This window comes from Lactuca saligna, chromosome 4, assembly GCF_052625555.1.
Source record: "Lactuca saligna cultivar CGN05327 chromosome 4, ASM5262555v1, whole genome shotgun sequence".
Classification (NCBI taxonomy): domain Eukaryota; kingdom Viridiplantae; phylum Streptophyta; class Magnoliopsida; order Asterales; family Asteraceae; genus Lactuca; species Lactuca saligna.
Window position 1 is genome coordinate 74,517,019 of NC_136420.1, and position 19,345 is coordinate 74,536,363.

General features: G+C 33.9%; 1 protein-coding gene and 1 non-coding gene across 2 annotated transcripts; both read right to left on the minus strand.

The window, feature by feature from the left end:
* Positions 1 to 16,398: 16,398 nt before the first annotated feature.
* Positions 16,399 to 17,828, minus strand: LOC145042147 (pentatricopeptide repeat-containing protein At5g18475-like). Its single transcript, XM_078990531.1, has one exon. The coding sequence runs from the start codon at positions 17,754 to 17,756 to the stop codon at positions 16,530 to 16,532; it is 1,227 nt and encodes a 408-aa protein (XP_078846657.1). The 5' UTR covers positions 17,757 to 17,828; the 3' UTR covers positions 16,399 to 16,529.
* Positions 17,829 to 18,839: 1,011 nt separating this feature from the next.
* TRNAW-CCA (transfer RNA tryptophan (anticodon CCA)) lies at positions 18,840 to 18,911 on the minus strand. The gene has a single exon. It is a non-coding gene; the product is annotated as a tRNA-Trp (tRNA).
* Between the last annotated feature and the right edge of the window lie 434 nt (positions 18,912 to 19,345).

Genomic DNA, 19,345 nt, shown 5'->3' on the forward strand with positions numbered 1-19,345 from the left:
TTGTGACATCTCTATTATGTCGATTACAGTCCATTCCAACACCTTCAACTCATAGATCTGGACTTCTAATGCCAGCTTTGCATGTAAAGTTGCTAACTTTAGGTGCATGCAAGGTGTTATGAGGCTAGAACACTCAATCCAACTCTGGATCTGTAACGACCCAATTTTCAAGTCCAAAAATTTTATTTAATTAACTGACTCATAAAAATATTCTTAAGAAAATACTATGAAATCACATCATCTCATAGACCGGATGCTAGGGGCTATTTCACCCCTACTAGTACCACATAGCATGTAACACATAACCATATTCTATCTAGTATGACTAGGTATGACCACCCCCTTTTGGCCTCTCTTTCCTCAAAAACGATTTAGCTCACTTAGGGTTGCTCTCAAGGGACTAGTAGCCGCAATGAGAGGCTATGAGTGACCTTAAATAGGTCCCTTGCAATGAGAGGCTATGAGTGCCCTTAAATAGACTCCTAAGATCCATCTAGCACGTAAAGTTACAAACTTTACATGCATGCATGGGACTATGAGCTCAAAAGACCCTAAAATGGCTCTTATGTCGCAAGGTACCTTCCATGGGTGCAAAAAGCTACTCCAATCTACCTTGTGACCCCTCCCAGTCCACATGGTCCACTCTCTGAGTCTATAGTATGATTGGTCCGCCCTCTTGGGGCCTTCAGCCTATCCGGACCGCTCGCCGAGCCTTCGGTCTAACTAGTCCGCCTTAGGTATGTTGGCCTACAGCACAAAGCAGGACCCGCCTCAACCCAACCCCAATCCAACAACCATGTGCACATAAACATGTAATCATATAACATCTCACAACTAATCAAAGTCCTTCTTGAGCCATTTCCAAGCTTGATTATGAATTAGGGTTTGTAATAAGCTGATTAACCTTTAGATCTAGGTATGGTTGAGCTCCAGGCGATCGGATCTACTGCCTTTATGGAGCCATATTGCATGAAAGCCCTAGATGTACTTTGTTAGTGCATTTTGAGCCCTAAAACCTTCATTGTGTTTGTTTACACGTAAAGTTGGAAACTTTACGTGATAATCGAGCCCTAGGAACCCAGATCTATGTATGGCATGAGCTGGAATCAAGCAAAATCGAGCATATAGTATTTACATGCGAAAGACTCGGCGAGTCGTTCATCGGACTCGGCGAGTCGAGTACCCGATCGTAGTAGGGGGTGAAATACTCCCCAGTACCCGGTCGAGAGGACAGAAGGGGTAGGTCAGGCACCCAGATATGCCTGACAATATATGTAGGTTATGCGATTGTATGGCATGTGGTATGTTGGGGGAACTCACTAAGCTTCGTGCTTATAGTTTTCAGTTTTGGTTTCAGGTACCTCTTCTTCAATGGGGAAGGAGCTGGCGCGGTAGCGGCACATCACACACATGCCTCGTATTCCGCACTATGAGATCTTTCTGGGGATTTATACTCTGACATTATTATGTTTTATAAAATGTTTTTCCAGACATGCGATATCTTTTATGAAATGATATGATCGGTGAACGTTGTATTTCTAATGTTTTGCTAAGTACATGTTTGAAAATGAAATTTTTGGCCCGTATTTTTTGGATGTTACACATATAGAGGCTTTTCAAGCCATGCAGGGACTCCAATCCATAGATCCACTCTTCTACAGCCTAACCCTCACATAAAGTTGCAAACTTTATGTGAAAAGCAAGGAGATATAAGCCCAAAACACTTCTAGGGATAGGGTTTAAGACAAAGGGCTTCACCAATGACTCTTAGACAGGAACTTTATGACCTTTTGGGCCATCACAAGTCTAGATCTGAAGTAGCAACTTTAGATCTAAGCCTCAAACTCGAGATAGCTCCCAAACAAGCTAATGAATCCCAAATCAACCACCATTCATGAAACAATAATGAAATAGCTTAAGGAGGAGGTTCCTTACCCCTGAAATGTGCCCAAACAGAAGTAGATTCCAGATCTACCCAAGCCCCTTGATGATGGCCTCCAAATCCCCAAGCTTCTTACACTAAGAACCCTAACCAGAATCGCGACATGACTCGCCGAGTCTATCCATCGACTCGCCGAGTCGACCTTCCTTATTTACACTAAGAACCTTGAACTTGCACCAAACTCGAATCCTTCAGTCTCCTCGTGAGTTACCTTCTATGCTCTTCCTTCTCCCTTGTGTTCAAAACCCATAAAAATCACTCAAAAGCCTTAGATCTTGCACCAAAACACTTAGGGTTTGCTATGGATGGTTTCTGGGAGCAATAGGGATGAGTGGTGGCTGAAAGAGACGATTAAATAGACTCGACGAGTTGACCCCCTTTTGACTTAGGGTTTCCTTTTCTTTCTTGGTCTTTCTGATTTTTGGTGTTACACGTAAACGCTAACCCCTAAACACTAAACCGTGAACCTTAAACCATAAACCCTAACCTTTAAACACTAAACCATAAACCCTAATCCCTATACCCAAACACTAAATCCTTAAACCCAAAACTCCAAATTAAATCCACAAACAGTAAATCGTATACAGTAAATCGGACATGACTATACACACCGACTCGAGGCGGGTTTTTGGAATTGATATTGAATTGGTTATCTTTTCATGAATTTTAAAATTATAACTAATAATGTTCAGAAACTGAATTGACCTTGGGGTTTGATATTTCATTTGTTTCGAATAAAATACATTAAATATATGATTTTATGTTATTTTAAAAAGTTCAAATTTATTGGAAATTTTAGGATGTTACACCACTAAACACTAAGCAGCATGTTCGGTCTTAGGTAAACACTAAAGGCTAAATCATGCATCCTAAACATTAAAACATTGAAACTTAAACCATAATTTTTTAAATTTTGGAAGTATATATTATGTTTTTATTGTTTTTGTAATACTTATTTTTAGAATTATGTATAATTAATTATGAGTCATAACTAAATATTAAATTGAATAATTTCTAAAAATAATTTTTATAAAACCAATATAATTGCTAAATAGTAATGACCGCATAAGAATTGCACCACCTCATAAAAAACATCGCTCCACAATAGTCGCACCATAAAAATACCTAAATCCTTATTTATATTATTAATTTATGATTATGATTAAAAAAAAAAAAAAAAAAAAAAAAAAAAAAAAAAAAAAAAAAACTTAAGGAAACCGCCTTATAAAATCGGAAGGAACCGCCTCAAAAAAGTGTAACCGCATTAAAAGAAAATCACCGCATTAAAAAAAAAAAAAAAAAACTTAAGGAAACCGCCTTATAAAATAGGAAGGAACCGCCTCAAAAAAGTGAACCCACATTAAAAGAAAATCACCGCCTCATAAAATCATCCGCCCACAGTCAATACCTCAAGTTTAACCTCCTGTTGTTTTCTAAATTTTTCACTGCGCGCCATCTCGAAACCTCCATAGCGATTCGTAAACCCTTGCCGTCGCCGACGGAAATCCCGGTTTTAGTGGATGGCTAAGTTGACGCTGGGACCTCCACAAGTCTCCGCGGTAAACCTCCATAGCTCTCGTCTGAAACCTCCACAAGTCTCGGCCACATTTTTTGTTTTGAGTTGCTTTGTCGTTTAAAGTATATTTACATTGATTTGTTGGTGATGTATATATATTGCTTTGTTTTCAAAAGTTTATTCTTAAAAAGTGTTTGGAATCTTTTAGAATTGATCGTGACTTGTCTCGTGTCGTATAGCTTTAGAATTTTTAGAATCTGTAAAGTATTAATTTGTTGTTGTGAAAAAATGTTATTACTTTACATTATAGTTTAGAATCTTTAGAATGCATAAACGTGTGATTGTCTCCTGGCTAATAAATGTGATACTTGGCCCCACATATATGGGGTCTACCAATTTATTGGATTGATCCTTCTTTTTCATTGCATTATGTTAGATTCTTGTTTTGTATTCATGGAATATACTATTGTATTGAATTATGTTTTTTGTCCTTATGTTATGTTTGTCTTCTATTATCCATGGATAAAAATATTTTTAATTTGTTTAATGTTGTTAGGCTTGTAAAAATGGAAAATGTACGACCAAAAAAAAGAGGTGAACGTGGTATCGCTGCATTTAAGTCAAAGATTTCTCCGGAAAAATATAAAGTGAAGTTTGATAAAAATAATATCCCAGACGATGGCATGCCAGCACAGTTTAGTTCTTGGTTTGGCATAAAGGTTCGACGCAGTTTTCCTATAGATATAGAGTCGCATAAAGCTGGAGAAAAGTATTTTAAAGATTTATGGTTTGAAACTAAGGTATTTATATTTTAATTTATTGCAAATATAAATAACTTGTTAATTAATTATTATGTTTAACATATTTTGTTTTGAAATTGTAGAAACAGTGGAACATCGAGTCTAATGATCAGGAAAAATATTTGAAGAGGAAAGCTGTAAAACTTGCATCAAATTTTAAATCATTCCTTGTTTCAAATTTTGTGAATCAAGAATTGAATGCTTGTCTCAAATATGATTTTATAAAACCTGATGAATGGGAAAGATTTGTTGCACAAAAAACTACTCCTGAGTTTTTGGTATGTTTTAATTGTTTATTTATTTATTTATTTATTTATTTATTATTATTATTATTATTATTATTATTATTATTATTATTAACAATTTGTTGATATGTGTGAAGGCAAGAAGTGCAAACGCTAAAGAAAGCAATGTGAAAAGGATATTCAATACACGTTTAGGTCGAAGTGGATGGAAGGGTCTTGAAAAAAAAGGCATATTATATGGCCTCAACTTGTAGCCAAATACGAGTTTCTGGGTCGTATACAAAATGAGCGCTCTATGTTATATTTAATGGCTTTCGCATTAATTAACCCAGAAACAAATACGTACGATCTTCCCCAAGGGGCAATTAAAGATTTTCAATTTTTGGTAAACAATTATTTTTTTTCAATTTATATATGAAGATTTTGATTTTTCAGTAGATATATCTTTACAAGTATTTTTTTTCTTCATAGGAACAAGAAGAGAAAAGAATGATAGCTGATGGGAGTTATTTCCAAAATAAGGAAGACTCATTAGTTAGACTTTTGGGACGCGAGCACGGGGGGCGATCACGGACAATATCTAATATCATTGGCCATACCCAGGTTTATGGTGGATTGTTCAAAAATGTGGAAAATAGTAGAACCACGAGACCGAGACAACAGGTTGACATGATCCCATCATTGCATGAATCTAGTGGTGCATCTGGTGGACGGTTGACAGAATACCCACCTATTAAGGTAATATATTTATAGTTTTCATATAAACGATATATATATATATATATATATATATATATATATATATATATATATATATATATGTATGTATGTATATTATAAGTTATGTTTTTTATATTATATTTACAAAAAAAGTTGTATGATTCACAGGTTAGGACAGAATGTGAATTGCTAGTGAATGTGGTTGATACTCAATTGATAGTAGCTAATGGTATTGCATGGCCAACATCTGAAACGGTCATACATTCACAACCAATAAGTACAGGTTGTGTGAAAGTACAGGTTGATGAAATCGTCAAAATATATGAGAACTTGCCTGTGCATGCCGTCACACGGACGGAAGAAGTTGAATATGTTAAACATCTTCTACATACCATCGTTCAGTGGCCGAGATATGCAATAAAGGTATATTTATATTTAAATATAAATATATATATTTTAATATATGTTTATTTAAATATTACAAAATATTGTAGCTTGTGAACAAGACACCTAGCAAATCAAATAGTGGCACGGGAATGGGGTCGAATCGCGCCTCACCACACATACATGTTGATGACATCATGACGACTTCAGCTTATCGTCCACAAGTATTCAACCAATTCACTCTTATTTTTTGTTAATTTAGTATTATTTTCATAATATTATAACAATTTTTAATTTTTTTGTTATTTTAGTTTGAGGACAACCACATTGCTTATCAACATGAAATTAATGAACATTTTCAAGGTGGTTTAGTTGATATGGTTAGTCTTAAAAAACTTGTTTTATGCTCATTTTTAGACATATTATGATTTTTTAGATGTTTTATGTTTGTATATAATCATATCTAATTACTAATGTTTTGTGTTTGTCTGTAGATGTTATCTATGAATCCACCACAAGTTCATTTAAATGCACCCAAACCCAGAGCCAGACCCGAACCCGAATCCGAATTTGAATCCGAACTCGAATATGAATCCGAATCCGAATCCGAAACCGAACCTGAATTCGTTACACATGATGAACCTGACTTGTTTACATCCTTGAGCAAATTACAAGAACAAAGACCTCAAATTCAATCTGTTGGTTTTCAAGTAGTAGAGTTTTTTGGGAATGCAAATGTTGTTAATATTTTTTCACCCAAAGGGATGTATCGCCGTAGGGTTCAAATTACCATCCAGTATATCGAGGTATTACAACTATTTTTAAGAGATTGGCTTGATCAAAGCATTATTCATTGGTTTGCAATGTAAGTTATTATTATATTTTTTAATATGGTATTATAACTTTTTAGATATAATTAATTTTTACTAACATTCTGTAATATATATAGGCTTCTTTTTAGGTCGCCCAATTCTGAATGTGCTTTTTTTGATCCGCTTTGCATTGCACGCTTAAATACTAAAACAGACATGTCGCCCGTCACTAAACATATCGAAGAAGTATTTTCGTATCATAAAAGCAAACGATATTTTCTTGCTCCATATTTACAGGGGTAATTTTTTTTCTTTCCATAATACGTTCACATACATATACACACTACACTTATATAAATACACAGTACACATATATGCTTACTTGTTAAATAATTCTTATTTTTGCAGTATGCATTGGTTGCTTTTTATCCTATGTCCTGAAAGCAAATGTGGTTATATTCTTGATTCTTTATGTGAAAAGAACCAAGAAAAGAAAAAAGACGCTTACCACTTTCCTTCTTTCATTGATAATGTTTTCCCGGGACGAGTTAATAAGTGGGAAACAGTAAAGGTATTTTTCTATTAATTTTTATCAATGTATTTCAAGTGGTTTGAAATAGTTATTGTGAATTAAATACAGTGCTACAAACAAAAAGGTGGATGGGAATGTGGATTTATAGTAATAAAACATATGAAGGAGTTTGTTGAAAATAAAGTAAGTATTTTGTATAGATTTAAAATATCAATATTTTGTGTGTGTGTGTGTCTATATATATATATATATATATATATATATATATATATATATATATATATATATATATATATATATATATATATATATATATATATATATATTGTTTGTTTGTTTGTTGCAGTTATGGAAAAAGAAGAGTTTTGTTACGCCCGTTAAACTTGAAGATATGGTCTCAGAAATAATACCTCGTTTAATTAAGATGGTGAACGATAGTCGGAAAAGAACTTTCTAAGAATTATAATGTTTTGTGTTTTATTATAACTAAAATGTAAATTAGAAATTGTTGGTTTTTTGTATAATGAAGTTTTGTTAAATACTATGTTTTTGTTTATTAATGATTTTTAAATGATATATTATTTTTTATAGTGCGGTTTTGTTTTTGTGATATATATATATATATATATATATATATATATATATATATATATATATATATATATATATTATTTAATAAGACGGTTTCTTATTTTTTGGCTCCATTATTTAATAGAGCGGTTTCCGATTTTTGGTGCGATTATTTAATAAGGCGGTTGTTTATTTTTTGGTGCTAATATTTAATAGTGTGGTTCCTTATTTGTTGGTGCAATTAGTTAATAGGGCGGTTTTTGATTTTTTAGTGCTAATATTTAATAGAGTGGTTGCTGATTTTTTAATGCGGTTTGTTATTTTAATTTTGATATCTTATAAGGCGGTTTCTAGTGTTTTTTAATGCGGTTTGTAAACCGCATCATCAAATATACTATTTTTTAGTGCCATATTTTTTGGTGCGGTCAGAAAACCGCATCAACAAACTATATTAACCGCATCATCAAATCTCTTCTGTACTAGTGCTTGCCTCCATATTCACCATAAGGAGCGACTGTTATTTCCTTGAGATTGTAGGAGATAGTTCTGAACATCCTTGTGTTTGGTCTACTAGCAAATGCTATATATATCATGTGTTTTCATGATCTCGCGAGCTGCATCGGAATAAGAGACCACTAGGCTTGGGACTGAGCCGATGTACAGGAGCATCAGAGAATCACCATGACGTTTGGCAAGAGAGAAGGAGTGGTGGACGCTTGCACCCAGCTGGTGGAGGTTGCCGATAACCGGCAACTTTGGTGGTGACGGTGGTAGTTTCTTGGTGGTGGTGGGTGATGATGTGGAATGGTACCATCTAAACAGCATGAACGCAACACCGAGAAACAGCGGCAAGGTGTAGATCGATACCTGCTCCAAGAAACTCCACATCTTGTCTAAATATTGCCGGAGAGTGAATTAATTCAGGGGTACGTCGAAGTTTGTATTACAGGAGACCATATATATTGCATCGTCTATTTATAATCAAAAGTCTTTAGACAATTCGCCGGGATTAAGGGACCAGTATAATGAAATATATATTTAGTTAAAACAAATGACAATGATGGCTTTTGACTTTTAAATAACACATATACTAATGAGATTGAATAATATATAAATAGTAACTTACAAGAATCTGTCCAGGTAGTGTGCTTCAAATTGTATGTTTAATAATTCATTTTTATTTTTTATTCGAACTGTCCTTGTTAGATGGGCAATATATAGTTATTCTATGTATTGGATTTAAGGGTGTTTAAAAACGGATATCCGAAATTTTAGATATTCGGATTTTTGACTTGATATCCAAAATATCTTTCTTTTAAAACCAAAAAATTCATCCAATTCATTTATATAAGTCTCGATAACACAAAATACAAATTAGGTTCCGGCTATATAGTGATGGAAACCCTTCTCAGTAGTTTTTCTACCCTATTTTAAATCAATTGTACGTAATTACTCTCCATTCCTATTCATAATCGCGATGGAAGGTTTAAACGTGGCAATCAAAATGGCCATTGAAAAAGGCATATTTAAAGGTATACGAATCTCGGGTGGCGGTCCTTTGATATCGCACCTTTTCTACATGGATGACACATTGTTTGTGGGGGAATGGTCGAAAACAATTCTTAATAATCTTGCGAGAATTCTGAAGTGTTTTCAAGTGTATTCGGGTTTGAAGGTAAACTTTCAAAAATAAGAGTGTTTGGGATTGGAGCACCAACTGGTGAAACATCTCAATGGGCAAACATCATGGGATGCGAAGCAGGTTCTCTACCGTTCACCTATCTAGGCGTTCCGGTGGGCTCAAATATGAATTTGGTGAAAATTTGAAAGCTTGTTATCGAAAAATTTCGCAATAAGTTATCAAGATGGATATCCAAAACTATGTCATTTGGCGGACGTCTCACGCTAATCAAATCGGTCTTGGGAAATTTACCAACTTACTACCTAAAGAACTGTCATTTGGAGTCATCGAATCTCTAGAGAAGATCAGGAGGAGGTTCTTATGGGGTGGAAACAAAGAAAAGATAAAAATAAACTATGTTTCTTGGGAGAAGGTGATCGCTCCTAAAGAACTTGGTGATCTGGGAGTGTGTTCGATTAGGGCATTGAATATGGGTCTAATCGTCAAGTGGTGGTGGAGATTAAAAAGGGAGCTGGATTTATTATGGGCCAAAGTTATTACTGGCTTACATAACTTATATAATAAGCCCACTGAATACTTGTCGAAAAGAAGGATAACATGGGTGTGGAATAATATTGCGGGAACTAAAAAAGACTTGGAAGCTATGGGTATCAGTTTTAGTGGCATCTTTAAGCAGATTGTCAAAACATGGGATAGAACTCAATTTTTGTGGGATAAGTGTGTTGGTGATAGTAGTCTCAAATCTAAATACCCTAACCTAAATAAGGGCATCCACAATGCATTGAACTCCATAGAGTTTAATGGATTACCACATCATCATTCTTAAATTTATACAACTCTATTATTGTTTTCTTTACAATGCATTGAACTCTACAAAGTTCAATAGAATGTTACAAAATATAATTTATTGTAAATATTTAAGGATTAAAACTTTCCTTTTTCCCATTGAAGAGTTCAATGGCCATTGAACTCCAAATCCATTGAATGCCAAAGTGGCATCTCACAATGGTTGAGTTCCATCCATTGAATGACACATGGACTTGTCACCTCATTCAACTCTCTCATTGAACTCACCATTGTGGATGCTCTAATCTTAAGAAGGAAAAATCGTCTCTTGTGGTGGATAGAAGAAGCATTGATGGGCAAAATTGGAAATGGAAAGCTTGTCCTATCGTTGCCAATTTGTCCAATGACTTAGTTCATTTGACAAATGAGGTGGCTACTACATATATACAATGGACATGACCACTTGTCTTGTGTGTTGGCAACTGATGGTCATTATAAGGTGGCTTTGTTGAGGAAAAGAATTGATCACAAACCAACTCCAAATTTCAACCAGATGGACATCCGATGGTGCAAACTAATCCCAATTAAGGTGTCGGCGTTCGTATGGTGAGCAGCTCTTAGTAGTATTCCTTTTGCGGTAGCTCTTGTACACAAAGGTGTGGCTCTAGATACCGTTCTATGCAATTCCTGTATCAATGAGGTGGAACGCTCAGACCACTTTCTGGTTAAATGCCCTTACGTGAGGTCTGTCAGGAAATCTATATTCGATTGGTGTGGGATCAAAGCAATGGAAGTTCACAATATTGGAGATATAGTTCGTTTGGCCGCTACCTAGGGAAGTTGCCCTAATAAAAGAGACAAACTAATAGCCATTTGTTATTGTATATTGTCGAGTGTCTATAAGGCTAGGAACAATCGCCTCTTTCAAGCATATTTTGTGTCCCCTGATAAATTGGTTGAGAACATACAGTTAATGTCGTATCCTTGGGTGAAGGTAAGGGGTAAAGATGGCGGCTGGAGTTGAGAAGATTGGACCTTCTGCCCTCTCAATTTTTGAATTCAATTTGTCTGTTATCTATAGTTGTTACTGATTGTATTCGGTTCAGCCCCTTCTTTGCAGCTTGATTTTTGGGGTGCTTTTTTAATCCATTTGCCTTTTCCAAAAGAAAAAAAAAAAAAAAAAAAAAAAAACTTCATTTTAAAGAGCTTTAACAACTTTTATGGTCAAACACAACACCAATGTGGGATAAGTATTTTTACTTCCCACTTAAGCAAATTCATCTCATATCCATTCTTAATTTTTTTTTTTAAAAACACACATACACACACCATAATTTTGACAATTAACATAAGCAATACGTAAATTAATATCTTATTTGGACCTAAAATCTAATAGAATTATATATAACAAAGAAAACATATAAAAAGATTAGTGTATAAAATCACTTTGTAATGTCTATATATATATATATATATATATATATATATATATATATATATATATATATATATATATATATATATATATATATATACACACACACACACACACACAGAGTTGTAAAAATCCCGATTAATCCCTAGGAGCTACTCGACTGATTAGAGGGCGCCTAATGATTAATCCCTACATACATAATGAGTGAAACCGTATAAAATGATGAAATTTTAACATTTTAAAGAAGTTTTATCTTAATGGAAACTATTTGAGGCATAATTATTGTTGTATTAATTATATTAACAATTTGTGTTATGATATTAGTGGTATTTATGAAATTTGATATGATAAAGTCATATTTAATATTTTAAAATTCAGCAAATTAGCAATTAATGGTCCCTGATTAATACTCCGATTAACCTCCACCTAGCTGATTAATCGCTTAACCCCAGTCCAACAACTAGCTAACGTCGAAAGTTTTTTATAACCTTGAATTGTGTGTATATATATATATATATATATATATATATATATATATATACACACATACAGAGAGAGAGAGAGAGAGAGAGAGAGAGAGAGGTTCTTTTGGGAACCAAAAGATTTATGAAAACTTCTGAACTCATAATCAACTCATCACTTTTCAACACAAAAAAAACACCAATATTCTCCAAATGGTGTGTCACATGTATTGGAACAACAAGCACTTGAAGATTATTACTTCATGGATCTAATCACAAGTAGTTCTAAGATGATAGTATCTTTTATTATTCAAACTGATATATATATATATATATATATATATATATATATATATATATATATATATATATATATATATATATATATATGATTTTGTTTGTAAAATTTGTTGTGCATTGGTGTGCTCCCAATGTTATCCATACTTGGTAGTCATAAAGGAATAAAGGGTATTTCCATGTATGAGTAGTCTAGTATGAAAAAGCTATGTAGTCAAAGTTTATTTGTTCATTTTTGTAACTAGGAAGCGGTATCTATGGGTCCCTCGATGATTTAGTGATGACGTCGAAAGTGCTTAGCCGAGCCATTACTAAATTGATGTGTTCAATTTAGAAGTCAGATGTGATTGTCAGAAATCGTTAATCTGGAAATAGAATGTTGAACAGTAAGATTGATCATTATCCATATGTCACATATCCATAAAGATTTCTAGAACAAAGGAATACTTTATCATTTGTGTAAGGACTGAATTTTGATTATGATCAGAGCTTGACAATTGCATTGTATAACTACTCTCTATTGATTGTTAGTGAAATATTAAGAGCGTGAAAAGTTAACGACTTGTCCCAGTAGAAGACTATTAAAAATAGTGTTCAAGATCATTAACTATTTTGGTAATATTTCTAATAATAGTAGGATCATTTTAGATCGGTCTCATGATACAAATAACATTAAGGAAATGGAGAAAATAAATTGTTAATTTATTATGTAACTAATAAATTAATTAGAAATTATTTTGATAATTAATTAAAAAAATTAATTAATTAAAGAGCTTGAAATTATTTTGATAATTATTAAAGAGATTAATCAACAACCATTTCCCAATATTTTGTTGATTTTTTTCAACATACAACATAACAACTATATTTCGAACGGAGAACGAAGAAAGGTAAATATAATATACACGTTTATATGTGCAAGTAATTTTTAAAAATAGCTTATCTCTTTTATCATTCTCAACAAATTTTCAAGGGGCACAAAACAAATTGAACAGAGAAATGATGAAAATTTGACATAAAGATGTTATCAATGATAAAATACAAATTTAAAGTACATAATAAATGGCAAAAATGTTATCCTTAATTTACATGAAAATACTTTTTTTGAACCAGCAAATAGTTATATTAATAATGAGAAAAGGACACCCAACTTCTAGCAAGTAACTAGAAGAGGAGCAACAACATGAGAAAACAAAACACAATATTTACATACACAGTTTGGGGCTTACACACCATTCTGAACGGCTATAAGAACAATCTTTTCTCTTATATTTCACCCATGTGTACACTAGGGATTTTGCATCATCAGCCACCTTCATTAGTGACACTCGCCTTTGTTTGAATTGTTGTGTTATGAGAAAAACATCAATCCTATGGTGTACATGCAAAACCTAAAGCTTTGTACATGCAATAATCATTCAAAGCTCTCAAAACCTAAACCTATCATACCAAAATCGAAATTAACATCTAATAAACAAGTTAGGAAGTTACATTTGATTGTAGCTTGATGATCTTTGAGCTTTTGAGCCACCTTAAATTCGATGCCTCTAATGAATCACAAACACCAAAGCAATTGGAGAATATTAAAGAGAGAGGGAGGAGGCTCAAGATCGGTTAGTTATCCTTCTTAGGGTTTAAGTGTCCAATTTTGGTTACCCTAAAGGTTCTTTATATAGCTGAACAGTTAGGGTTTCAGTCAAAACCCTAATCCAGTTGTTTAGTCCCTAAGCAGCCCAATTGCCCAAATGATCCTTCTATAAGGCCTTTTTGGACGATTTCTATGTGGATTCCCACATAGAATTCGTCCATTGCTTCCTTATGGATTCTAAGCCCAACCTTGTAACTATCTTATAATTACAATATCAGTCCCTTTGATTTAATTAAGCTCTTTTGATCACTAAATTAATTCTTGACAGGTATTAATTAAATAATATGATTTCTCTTATAATATATTATTCATATAATATATTAATAAACCATAATAACCTCTTTCTTTATTATTCATCCAGTCAAGTTGTTTTGGTGAATGTCGCAACCCAAAAGGACTATGTGTAACAACCGGGTCATATACATACCAAGTATAGTTATGGTTTAGACATCTAATCCAACAATCTCCCACTTTGATAGGTCAAATAAGTATAAATACAAGTACGACTTCAAAATCCGATTAGCAATTGTAACTCTCAAAAGCCGATGTCGAACGCTGACACGTCCTTTAGATAATGGATCATATAGTCCTCCGTTCTCAAGATATCGTGTGGACAATTACATGGAACACAATCATACTTATTGCCTAACAGTTTGTTTCTCGAACGCTTGGATCACTTATACCATGACAATCATATCCGAAATGGGCCAAATCCTTCCTTGCCAAGGCCCTAAGCCTTATGACAACTGATGATTGGTCCGCAGCCCCGAGCGACGAAGCAAATCCAAAACCGAGTGTACACACGTCTTTGACTTTAGCCATGTTATTCCACATGCCAGTGTATGTCTTTTTGGCCATATACTATGAAGGTTTGTTGGATAAATTGTAGATGCCTTTGATGACTCGACTCCACAACTCGTTTTCTCCCTTCTTTAGTCGCCACCACCACTTAACTATCAAAGATAAGTTACACGACCACATCGATCCCAAACCAAAGCCTCCTGATTCTTAGGGAAACACCACCTTCTCCCATACTACCCAACATATATTTTTTTTTTCTTTTCTTTCGAACCTCCCCAAAGAAAATGTCTTCTTATTTTTTCCAACATAATGATGACCCCACTAGGTGCAACAAAGAACGAGAAGTAGTAAGAGGGAAGGCTACCTAGAAGAGACTTAATGAGAGTTAGTCTTCCCCCAAGTGATAAAGTTTTTGCTTTCCAGTGTTTCTTTTGGTTAATGTTTACGCCTATCGGGACCCGAGATAGGTGAATGGCAATTCGACAGGTTCACACCCAAGTAGGGTTTTAAGCGCGAAACCTCTTACATATCCACCCCAATACCGAACATATGGGATTTATGAAAGTTTACTTTAAGTCCCGATGAATCATGGAAACATCTAAGTATCCTCGCAGGATTTTTAATATTCTCCTTACTCCATTCTCATATAAACAACATGACATCAACGTAGAAGAGGTGAGATAAGAGAATATCATGGTGTGGTATTTTGATGCCTTTGAATAAGCCTTTCTTGAACGCCGTTTTCATTGTTATGTTAAGTCCTTCCATGACGGTAATGAAAAGATATGGTGATAGTAGATCACCTTGACGAACGTCCTTACCCATTTCAAATTCTTCTGTGGGAGATCCGTTCACAAGTACTGAAGCCCTTGCTGACTTAAGGCATCCTTGTATCCAACCTCTCCATCTTTCCCTGTATCTCATTTGCAAGAGCATCGAGTCTAGGAACTCCTAGTTTTATCAAGTCGAAAGCCTTATCGAAATTGACTTTGAAAACTTATATAGTCTACTTTACCTTGTGGGTGTAGGGGAGTGAATTGTCACTAGTTTACCTTGTGGTCATACAACCATGACTTGTATTTTTTTTCTTTAGATAAATCACATCGTCACTCTTTGACCGCATTATGGTTCTCAATATAGTTTTATGGAATTGTGTGCCAAGAAATGGTTAATCCTTTAGCACGCCCCTCTAAATGGGAAGAGCACGACGAAGTATCAATTATTAGATAGTTGTTTGTTGACAAAGGATAAGTTGGGCACATAAAGAGCACTCATGCATACATTTCTAAGGAAAGGTTCTAATAATAGAAATCCCACACTGGTTAATACTCTTTTCAGCTAGCTGCTTCTTTTTCTTCATAGGTTTTCAGAATTTTCGAACTTGTGTTATAGGAAAACAAGTTATAAGAAGTAGTTAAATCCACATTGCTTATGAAATTATTTATATTATGGGCCACCCCTTAGCAAAAATATGATTATACGGTACAATCTATTATTATGTTATTATCATTCTCAAGAGTTGTTTGATCGGAATTGGAATTCAATTCCATTCTCATCACATCCCCTGTTTAATTGCAAATAAGTATGGAATTGAACTCCATTAGAATTTTACAAAATCCTCATACCTGTGGATTTCAACATCACATCTTTTTAAATCCCCCATGGAATTCAATTCCCAACATTTTCTCATAATTAAAAAATATTCAAGCTCCTTTTAACAATAGAATTTTACAAATGTCAATTCCTTCCAAAAAAAAAGTAAGACGCTATAAAACACATATAAATAAACAAACTAATATCTGATATGGAAACTGGAAAGCAATGCAATTTAATTTAAACCAAATTATGAGCTAGAAATATAAAGGAATCACCATACCTAATGATGATAATGTTAACATTGCAAAATCAAGAAATCATGTTATCATCAACATACCATGTCTATTTTGGTAATTTCTCTTCTACTTCATTCCACATATCAGCATTCTTAGGAAACTTCTCCTTTGCCTTTCCAATAATCTCTTTTGCCTCATCAACCTTATCACTATTTGCAAGCCCTTCAACAAGCAATTTCATAGTAGAAAAATTAGGAAACCAATCTTTCTCCATACTCTTCTTACAAACCTCCAATGCTGCTTTAAAATCACCACCTTTACACAAATAATGAACAAGTGTAAAGTAACAATCACTCTCAGGTTTAAAACCACCATCGATCATCTTCTGAAATAACTCTTTCGCTTCAACTAACTTCCCCTCCCTGCAATACCCATGAATCAAATGACTGTAAGTGAATGAATTTGGTTTAATTTTTCTTGAAAGAAGCCCATCGAGCAAAGCTTTAGCTTCCATGGTCTTTTTAAGCTTACACAAGCTCTGAATCCTGATGTTGTACGTTCCAAGGGTTACAGGAACTTCATACTTCTTCATCATTTCGAGCACTTTCCCAACTTCCTCAAACTTTTCTTCTTTGTAAAACCCAGCAATCATGGTGCCGAATGTGGTTGCATTTGGCTTGCATTTCTTTCTGATCATCTCGGCTGTCACTGAGTAGCATGAACTCGATGAGCCTGATTCGCAGAAGGACTTGATTACGGTGTTATAAGTATCGAGATTAGGCTTGATGCCGTATTTTTGAGGAAAATCGAGATAAACACGCTTCACCTCGTCGTATTTCTTTGCCAACATACAAGAAAACAGTAGAGCATTTAGAGATTTCGCGTTTTGAACAGCACCCAGTTCGGGCATTTTATCGAACAGTTGGAATGCATTGGTTAACAGCCCAGCTTGACCGTAGTAAATAATCGCGTTAGAGATGAACTTCTCATTGTTCAAATCTGGTCGGGTTTTAAGCAACTCGTCGATGAAATTACGGATACCCTCGAAGTAATTTAACTCGGTGAGCTTTGAAATGGCGATCGAGAAGGCGACGCGATCGAGATGAGATTCCGGCGTGAGTGAAGCTGCTCGGCAGATTTCAATAATTCGTTCTGGGTTTTTCTCGAATTTGAGGAGAGAAAGAGCAGCTCGTGATTTCTCTTTGCTGGAGAGTGGAGTGGAGGAATCAGGGTTTAGGATTGATGACAAATGACGAGCTTGAATTTGATATACCGGAAAAAGCTTTTGACGATTACATGAGTTTAGTAAACGAAGCTTGGTGATGGAAGCCATTGATGTTCCAGGACTGAAGCTCCACGACTTGAGATACGAGACAAGAATTAGGGGTTTGAGTTTGATTTTGGGAATTAGGGTTTTGTGTTAAAAGATTTCTAAAAGGGCTTATACTATCTAAATGTGTCAGATTGACCCCTTGTATTTACACATGTTATAAGATTCGGGACAGATGTTATTTGTCATCATAAAATCTTCATACTATGAAAGATTGATGCGAAGTAGTTGAGCAAAAATGTGAAAGAAATTTATAAAATTTGTTTGTTTAATAAATTAAGTCGAAAGTTGAAATTTGAAACTAGATATTGTCTTAAATAAATTATTTTGTGTTAAATAAGTCTAAATTTTTAATTGTACAAAAAATGTGAAATTCTCTAATTGTTCAATAGACTTTTAATTCATTCTAAAGTTGTATAAGTATCAACCATTTCAGAGTTCTATTTAGAAGTTATCGAACCGCTCATTAATGCAAAACAAAATTCTCTCACAAATATATTGATATTTAGCAATTGGCAAAATTTAATGAAGCAATTGTTATTTTGTGAATCGCTTGTACCCAAATTTTTAAAAGAGTTTATTCACTTGAAGTTGATAAAATCAAGAAGAGTGATATTATTAATTTTCGTGTCACCCTTGCCTATTATGATGTTAAAAGTAAACCAATTTCCAACATTAAAACAATATTGAAAGTAAAATGGTTCATGTTTTGAAGAAAAAAATGAACAATTTAGATGGAATGGTTGTAGAATTTGATTGTTATTTAGTTACATTTTCCATTTATATAGTATCATGTAGATCCCACATCAAGACATGAACTTATAAAAAAAATATCGACCGTTCTACAGTTATTGAACTTTTTTAAAAAAATGGCCATGTGACATCAAGCAAAAAAGCATGCTTAAGATACAATTCTGAATTCTCATTTGTTAGCAACCAATACTGAAAAGGTTGAAGGACTGCAAGTGACAATAAGATAAAGTACATAAGCTAAGTGAAAGTTTTTGGCAAACAGGAGAAACTTGAAGGACTGAAAAGGAACATAAAAATAAAAAGTAGGAAAAAAACTGGACCGGTTTAAAGGATTGAACCTGACGTGAATCGAACACGCAACCTTCTGATCTGGAGTCAGACGCGCTACCATTGCGCCACAGATCCTGGTGACATTCTATCGTAATTAAACATTTATAACTATTTCATAGTATAATTTTCAAATAATAAAATAATATTTTCCATCACCTATCCAGCTTTTTATATTTATTTATATTAGTGATTATCTATTCTAATTAAACTTGGTGAGTGTAATTTGGGTCCAATGGTCTTCATCTGTATTGTTCGTGCATATTATATTATATTTAATCAATAGTTAAATATTTACTTGCGAAATGACTTTTAAAATAAATAAATAAAATATTTTGATTATATTCTTGATAAAATTGAAATATACACAAATGATGGCCATGCGAAACGATAATCCACACTAATCGAGAAATAATCCAAAAAGAATATATTCTTAAACAAATGTTTCACTTTGATGCCTTCAAATTAAATTATGGGCTTCAAACTTATTTTATGTGAGAAATAGTTTAAAA

Bases quoted from the DNA above. Each gene is read 5' to 3' on its own strand.
- LOC145042147 (XM_078990531.1), bottom strand. From the start codon at position 17,756: ATGGCTTCCATCACCAAGCTTCGTTTACTAAACTCATGTAATCGTCAA.